Source organism: Ursus americanus, chromosome X (genome assembly GCF_024610735.1).
Source record: "Ursus americanus isolate L20-20 chromosome X, mUrsAme1.1.p, whole genome shotgun sequence".
NCBI lineage: Eukaryota > Metazoa > Chordata > Mammalia > Carnivora > Ursidae > Ursus > Ursus americanus.
The window spans coordinates 45,532,262-45,540,886 of NC_142164.1; the positions used below are offsets into that span (position 1 = coordinate 45,532,262).

The 8,625-nt window shown below is 45.8% G+C and overlaps 1 protein-coding gene across 8 annotated transcripts in view; it reads left to right on the forward strand.

Moving 5' to 3' along the window:
- Positions 1 to 5,863, forward strand: part of SYTL4 (synaptotagmin like 4) — a 74,744-nt gene extending 68,881 nt beyond the window's left edge. For all 8 annotated transcript variants that reach the window (XM_045805144.2, XM_045805145.2, XM_045805140.2 and 5 more), the window contains 3 exons: positions 975 to 1,074; positions 1,831 to 2,039; positions 3,971 to 5,863. In XM_045805144.2, coding sequence (XP_045661100.1) covers positions 975 to 1,074; positions 1,831 to 2,039; positions 3,971 to 4,119 — 458 coding nt within the window. In that variant the 3' untranslated portion in view covers positions 4,120 to 5,863. The remainder of the gene's footprint in view (positions 1 to 974; positions 1,075 to 1,830; positions 2,040 to 3,970) is intronic.
- Positions 5,864 to 8,625: the final 2,762 nt, after the last annotated feature.

Genomic DNA, 8,625 nt, shown 5'->3' on the forward strand with positions numbered 1-8,625 from the left:
TGAGGAGGAGGGGCAAAAGGAGAGGGAGAAGCAGACTTCCCAATAAGCAGGGAGCCCAATGTGGGGCTCAATCCCAGGACCCCAGGATCATGACATGAGCCGAAGGCAGATGCTTAACCGACTGAGCCACCCAGGTGCCCCTTTTTAAAGGGTTTTTAAAAGAAGTGGTGAGATTAGCATATACTTAGACTGCAGGGATAGGACTAGTAGAGGAAGAGATATTAAAAATAGGAGGTGGGTTCTCCCTCTGCCTCTTCCCCCTTGGCTTTTGCTCTCTCTCTCTCACTCACACACACTCTCTCTCTCCAATAAATAAATAAAATCTTTTAAAAAAAAGGAGGGGCACCTGGATGGCTCAGTGGGTTAAGCGTCTGCCTTCAGCTCAGGTCATGGTCCCAGGGTCCTAGGATCAAGCCCTGTATCCGGCTCCCTGCTCAGTGGGGAGTCTGCTTCTCCCTCTGCCTCTCCCCCGTCTTGTGTTCTCTCTCTCTCTCTTTCTCTCTCTCTCAAATAAATAAATAAAATCTTTAAAAAAAAATGGGAGGTGGGGGTTGAAATTGATGATGCCAGATGAGTCCTGTGAAGTAGACATGGGATCAAGAACACAAGTAGGGGAGTTCCCTTTTTTAAAAATCATTCAACAAATATCAGGCAACTTTACTTCTCTAAGCCTCCACTTTCCCATCTGTAAAATAGGAATAATAGTAGATATCTTATACGGTTGCTTTGCCAATTAAATACTTAATGTAGAAACAGGCATGTAGCCAGTTTTCACAAAGCATTTATTACTATTGTTCTTATTAATTGAGTCAGGCAGTGACTGACTGGTCCTGAGAGCGGAAGTCAGATGTGGTCCAGTTGTCATGGAGCTTGCTGCCTTCAGGAACCAGGGATGGAAGGTGCTATGTAGGTAAAGATCAAGTGGAATCTGAAGGGGGTAGGGGCTCACTTGCTATGGCTGACATCCCTTACAGGTAAAGGTGGGGAAGGGGGAGAGCTCCAGGTGTGGATCAAAGAAGCCAAGAACCTGACGGCTGCCAAATCAGGAGGGACTTCTGACAGCTTTGTCAAGGGGTGAGTCCCGGGGCCAGCACCAAACTAACCAGTTCCAGGACAAGGAAACTGAGAGAGGAACCCAAATGAACCTTTCTCTGTGGATATTACCCTTGTATATGCCACCACCTCCCACAACCAACTTTGTTCCTGAAAATAGGTAATGGCAAAACCTCCACAACCACCTTTGTCCTGGTCTGAGCTCAGTTGGGACTGTGCTGTAGTGTGGATTTCCAAAGAGGAGGGTGGTAGACAGACAGGCTGGACTTTTCCTTTGTTACAGACTGAGGCTTTTAATGAATCCTGAGTCAAAATCTGTGTCCCCTGACTGTTAGGATTTAGGAACCCAGGACTCTGTTCCCCACAATCTTTAAGCGATGCCAGCTTTGCCCAAATGAGAGATCACCCCGCTGACTTAAGTTCTCCAGCCAAGCATGTTCGGCTAGGCCTATAGTTACTATTATCGGTTTTCTTGAAAGAGGACCTTGTTAGAAATGGAACCAAATATTTAAAACCCGTGTTTGGTAGAGTATAGACAACAGTTAACTGATAAGACTGTATTAATTTTCTCTCCTGGTTAAAGGAATTGAATCAGGTGAATGATCCAGTGGGGGTAGTGGGAACTCCGCTTCGGCATATTCGAAGGAGGGAGTGTGTGTGCTTGCATCCGAGTGACGACTTACCTTCCTGGGCTAGGCCTGCGGTAGGGAAAGGGGAATTAAGAGAGGCACTTGCCAGCTGTGAGTAGGTTGTTGATTACTCCCCACCCTCTGCCAGATACCTCCTTCCCATGAGGAGCAAGGCCAGTAAGCGTAAGACTCCTGTGATGAAGAAGACCCTGAATCCCCACTACAACCATACATTTGTCTACAATGGTGTGAGGCTGGAAGATCTACAACACATGTGCCTGGAACTGACTGTGTGGGACCGGGAGCCTCTGGCCAGCAATGACTTCCTGGGCGGGGTCAGGCTGGGTGTTGGTACTGGTGAGAGCCTCTCCCCCATCCTGACTATTTTAAAGGCGTGTTGTGTATTTTTCACTCCTAACATACCCGTATCCCTTCCTTCAGAGCTTCTCTATAGTAAGAGTTGTCTTCTTTTCTTTCAGTTAACGTTTGGTCACTATTTACTGAGCGCCTACTAGGTGCAGACCTTAGGGGAGGGCTGAGCTCGTGCACTGTTCATGCGTACACACGAATGGGACCCTGATAGCCACCAATGCCATCATCTTACCACCAAAAAAAAAATCTAAAAACCTACCTGTATCGGTACGGATAATTTCCATCCTCCGTCCTGTTATAATGAAAGAGGGGCCTTTCTAGCAAAGGCCAAGCTCTTTCCAAGTGTTTTGGATCACAGCCTAACCTTCTTAACCTCGCTTCTGGAATCTCCTATCTCTCCTGTCTGATCACTTTCATTCTCTCAATGTCCCTACTGGAGGCGACAACAGAAACGCTCTGGTATCGCCAATCTTAAGAAACAGAAATTAACCTCTTCTTGACCCTACATCCCCCTTCTAATTTCTTAAAAGGACTCGTCTCTGCTTCCTCACATCACTTTTAGTCCTCAATCCACTGTGATCTGGCTTCTGTCTCACCACTTCACTGAGCAATTGCTCATGATAAACTTTTGTTTTCATCTTACTAGAATTTTCGTGTGATTTAGCATAGCTGATCACTCCCTTTTTCTTGAAATCCTTAGCTTCGACTGATCTGCACTTGTCTTTGCAGTTTCCTCATTCTCTACCCAAACTTTAAATATTGGTGCTTTTCAAGGCTTAGTCTTGAATCCTCTTTTTCCTCTCTGCAGTTTCTGCACGCCTGTGGCCTTAAATACTACTTGTATATGAATGAGTCGTACAGAACACTAAACCCAAAGTGTCTAGAGTGAGGTTTTTTCAAATGTAGCCAGTTCATATCAGTCTCCCGCTTAAAACCCTTCAGTGCCTTTACTCCTGTATGTAGAAGACAATCCAAAGTTCTTACCATTCTGACAGGCCCCTTTAGATTTTTGCCCCTTTGTTCCTTTATAATCCAACCTTAGATCACTCTCCTGCTTGCTCCCTGTGCTCCAAGCACAATGGCTCTTTCTGCTCTCCAAGTATACCAAGCTCATTCCAACTTCATAACCTTTGCGGTTATTGTTAACCTCCGCCTGGCTCCTTCCCATCCTTTGGAGCTTGACTCAGGTGTCTCCTTGGAGAGGCGCTCAGACCACTCCATTTAAAGGAGGCCCTGGTCTAGGTACTGCAGGTCACCCTCTTTATTTACCTCATGACATTTATCTCGCTCTCTGCAGTATTCTTGACTTACTTGTAAATGTTCTGTTTTCCCTATTCAAACGTAAGTTGCCTGTAAGGCAGGACTTTTTTTTTTTCCCCTTTGTTCACCACTGTAACTCCCATGCCTCGAAGAGTGCCTGGTACACAGTAGGTACTCCATAAATGTTTGTTGAAAAAACATATGTGCAAGACAGTAGGAATGAGGCCACATACAATCCGAACTTCAGGCCTGGAGTCTACAGCTAGAGAATAAAAGGTGTTTAGCTGATGCTTCCCGCCCCCCCCCATTTTTTTTTAAATTTTCAGTCAAGTTGGCAATAACAGAAAGGCAATAGCTCTGGCATGAGGTGTCAGACACAAGAGCTCTGTCATGGCCTCAGAATGAGAGGTCTGAAGCTACAGTGTGCTGTTTGGCGTGTCATTTCATCAACCTGAAGTCTCCTAACAGAGTCTCAGGAGGCACAGAACTAGCCTTGCAGAGTCCACAGGGAGCAGCCCCCAGACGGCCGTCCCCGTCAACCCATCTTCGTAACACACTGTCCTTTGTGGGATGGCTACCCTTGCCATATAACCCATCTTTCCCGGTGGGCTGAAGAGTGGGTTCCCTGTTCAGCCTCCTCTGGTGTTTCTCCTCAGGGATCAGTAATGGGGAAGTGGTGGACTGGATGGACTCGACTGGGGAAGAAGTGAGCCTATGGCAGAAGATGCGACAGTACCCAGGCTCTTGGGCAGAAGGGACTCTGCAGCTGCGTTCCTCGATGGCCAAGCAGAAGCTGGGCTTATAAGTCCTTCCTTCTCTGCAGGTCCAGCCCTGTCCGGGGCAAGTTGGAGGAAGTGAAGAAACCAAGAGCAAAGATGTGTAATGTGTGTGTGTGTGTATGTGTATGTGTGTGTGTGTTATGTATGTGCGTATATAAACACATATTTCTACAATTCTCATTATGTTATGCTAGAGTGATGCAGGCTTGCTCCCTTTCTTAAAGCAGGCTCAAGAATAAGGGTCTGTTCAAAGTGTTTTTATTTGTGCATAATCTAGTATATCTCCAGAGTCCATGCTTGTATCTTTATGATGTTTAATTAACTTAAAAATCTTTTAAAGCAAGTTTTCATCTCCTGCATTGCAATCCTTTTCCTCCTTCCCCAGGAAGCCCTGCCTACCTTTGGCATTCATACAGCTCTGTGTTTCAAGGTATGCCTGGTGTGAGGCCCAGGCTCTGGGAAGCAGGGTTGGGTTACTAAAGGCAGGAGAAGATGGGAGAGAGGTGAGTAGGTCTCCCCCTTCCTTTCCAATTTCTGTTTTTAACTCCATTTTTACCTTGATAAATTTCTGGAACTTGGCTTTTAACTCTTCTGGTTCTTAAGCAGTTTCCATAGTGCTTGGGTCTCATGGTTTTCTTTGAAATGCTAGGAAAATTCCTAAGTTCCTTCCAGCTCCAGACACCTTCACTAGACCTTTAAGGGACGCTTATAATGGAGCTGCTGTAGAAAAACACTTTAATTAGGTAGTGACTGAGTCATGGACATGCCACAAATGGCTTCTCGGTGGTCTCATAGGACCAGAGCGGCTGAGAGTGAAATGTCTCCCAGCCCATGCTGGATTTTTGCATTTTATACAGATAACAGCTGTTGTTGGCGAGCTCCTCATTTCTCTAATAAAAGACATCTTCACCCTCATATGCCACATCTTTCTTAGCGTTTGTCTGTGGTGTGGTACCACACAGAATACGGTGTATATACCATTATGCCAGCCAGAATAGCCAAGTGCTGTCTAAACTGGCTCAGTGTTGGGGCGGCTGGGTGGCTCAGTTGGTTAAGCCACTGCCTTCAGCTCAGGTCATGATCTCGGGGTCCTGGGATCGAGCCCCGAATTGGGCTCCCACTCAGCGAGGAGCCTGCTTCTCCCTCTCCCTCTGCCTTGGCCCCTCCCCCTGCTCGTGCTCTCTCTCTTACACTCTATCTCAAATAAATAAATAAAATCTTAAAAAAAAAAAAAACCACAACTGGCCCAGTGTTTCTCCAGACTGGGCACTGTTAGTGCTCTAAGAGAATGTGTTCAGACAGTCTCTCAGTTATTCTGGCTTCCTTCTTGAAGTAATTTCACTTTCAATTTTTTCTATTGTTTCCTAAACTTGACCTAGATGTAATGTGGGTGTGATGTGCTGAGACCTTTCCTAGAAGGGTCTGGTGACCTGAGGTTCATTTTCTGAAACTCACTGTACCAAACTGACCTTTTTATCCTTGCAAGTGTATCTACACAAAGTTGTTTGTGAAAGGAGTCTATACTGGAGAAGAAATCCCTTTTGGTAGAGTCTGCTGATTTCTCCTATAAGGGCCACTAGGTCGAGGGCAGCTACTGTGGTTTCTGCTGTATGGGTGAGTTGAATGGAGGAGTGTTTTTAAAACGTTTGTTTGGTATGGATTGATACTGTAATGGAAAACATAATTTGGAACCCTGGCTTGTAACGTGCTCCTTTGTTCTCCATCCCCTGAAATGTACGTGGGCTTCAGTAAAGCTTTCTCACTTGTCAAGTGTTTGCGTTTGTTAGTTCTACGGCTTTTCTCTCTCATGTCCTCACTTACCGCTCTTGCTGTTCAGTGGCTTGAAGGAGAAGAACCAAAGTGACAAATGCCCTTCCCTAATCGTACACTTTATTGATTCAAAGAAAATTTCCCTTTCCCTACATTGCTGCCTGTTACCTCTGCTGAGCTCTGATCTAATGACTTTTGTGTTTAGTATCTAGGGAGAGACCTGAGAATCCATCTTAAAAGTGGCACCACTTTTCTTTCTCTCTCAAGTACCAAGGGAACTCTTTCTCTAGTTTTGTAGCCCTCTACCACTAGGAAGGAGAGAGATGTGTGTATACATTTATGAGCACAGGGGAAGGAAGATGTTCTCTGCTGTGTTTCTTTCTGGATCCTTCGATATCTCTGGGAGGTAGGTAGAGCCTTTTCCCTCCACCCCTTCTACCATTATTTAGTTTTGAGAAATAAATAACACAGATGTTAAGCAACCCATCTCAGAAATGAGGCCTTAGGTTAAGAAAGCTGGGTTTCTAGGGAGAGCCCAAGTGATTCTTGACCTCTTGTGCAAAAAGACATCAATATATATTGAATGTGTATAAAGCTTTATGCTAGGCACATTATATATTATTTCCTTAATTTCTCCAAGCACATTATGAAGTAGGAAAATTTCCCTTTTTACAAATGAGGAAAGTCAAGTCCACTGTTGCACAACAGAGTTGGGCTTTGAGTCAAGGTCTTATTCCACTGTATGATGCTACTTCCTGTGAGGGCATTATATGTGTTATAGGTGAAGATTCAAAGGAAGGGATGACTCCTTTTTTCTAAAATATCTCAAAGAAATAAGTTTAGTTTACAAGGTAGGATAATCAGAATGCTTTGGACGTTACCTAACCAGCTGACTGACTCAATACTTTGTGCGTGTGAGTGTGTGTGTGTGTGTATGTATGAGAGAGACAGACAGGGGAGATGGGGATGGGGGATAGATGGGAGGCAGAGAGAGAAAAAGTAACAGATACATACAAGGTTGGGGTGAGGCTAGCGCCTTGTCTGGCTGTGGGCCTGATTCTGCTGCTGCCCCCTCCTGCTGCTTTAGGAGCTGGGATTTCTTGAATCATAAGGCAAAAGAGGTTATAGTGAAACTTTACCTGAAGAAAGCAAGATTGACTTGCCTGTCTGACTACTCAGTAAAATGAAACAAAACAAGAGCTTCTCGATTTTTCTAAGCTAGAGGAGCATTTCTGTGCAAGAGTCGGGCCCAGGTGGAACCTTGGTTCAAGTTGTCGTTCATGTTGTCATTTGGGCCTTTGACCTGCTGACATGCCCTGGCTTGTCACTTAAGGTATAAGTGATAAAGACAAGGCAGGGCATTTACTCTGACTAATGTGCAATCTTTGCCTTTGGAACCACAGACCTTGTCTGACCGGAGATTTCCCACATTAGCTCATTGTATTTTGTCTTCTACCCATAACTTGTCTTTTGACTTTCAAGCTTCTGTATTTCCCTGGAGGGAGGAGGGAGAAGGGACTTTTTTTGCTCCAAGTGTGATCATTCACTCCATGTCCTGGTCCACTCAGCAACTGCCTCGCTTTTAATTTTGCATCTTACAAATGAGATTTCCACTAAGCCTGCAGTGGACACAGCTTCTCTCTGACTCACTACTACCCCCCTATATTCTGGGCTCATGATTTATGTCCCATCCCTCCTCTTTGGAGGGTGAATTTTCTTGGGTTGAGAGCCTTCCAGTTCCCTCTTTCCTCCTGGGTCCACTCCCAAGTCTTGTGTCTGAATAGGGTTATATAGAGAGGGTGAAACCCTTGTCTTTGCTTGGAGCAGTCAGCTGTCTTTAAATGAAAAGTCGAAAAAGTAGAGGCACTACAGTATAATATTTAAGAACATGGACTCTGGAGCCAGCCTGCTTGTGTTTAAATCCCAACTCTGCCACTTACTAGCTGGCTGGCCTCAGGCAAGTCGCCTAACCTCTCTGTGCCTCAATTCTCTCATCCACGAAATGGGACTAATAACAGGACCTGCCTCATAAGGTTCTTGTGAAGATTTCTGAGTCAGTTGATAGAATGTTTAGCATTGGCACTCGGTACACAGTGAGTGCTCAGGCATTAGCTCTGCCCCTCCACTCAGCCTGCTTTCCTCTCTCCTCTAATTTTCCACTGGGGACCCCGAGGCAAAGCTGAGGGAGAAAGGCTGCTGAGTCCTAACCAGGACGCTGGGTTTCAAGAGTGTCAAAAAGAAGGTTCTCGGCAGCACAGGAAGAACACCTTTTTCTCCAACATGGACACACTGTGGAGCACTGCTGCATTTCCCTCTGGGCAGCCTCACATTTACCCTCAGGCCCGGCTCCTGCGGCGTGACTTCGTGTAGCAGTGGCTCCCACCTGCTTGGTGCTCACCTCTTCAAAGGGATCTGAGTAAGTTCATACGTGATGCTGAATCTGTCTTTTTTTATTTTTTTCTCCTTCTCCACTAGTTTTACAGAGGCTTGGAGTGGTGGGTTCGAGGTTCCCTAGATCACGAGCTGGGGGCTTCCCTGAGGAAGGGACAGCCCTGGCTGCCTTTTGCTATGGAACTGGAGGCTCAGTAGGAAGAGGTGGTTGCCCATGAGCCAGCAGGAGGGGCCAGGACAAAACCTTCTGCTCTGGCCTGATTCGTCTTCCTAAGCTGCCTCCCATGGCTGCTTCCCCTACTCTTAGATGAAGCAATGGTTAGCGTAACATTTGTAACCCAATCCCCTAAAAGGGCAAATGACAAGCTCAA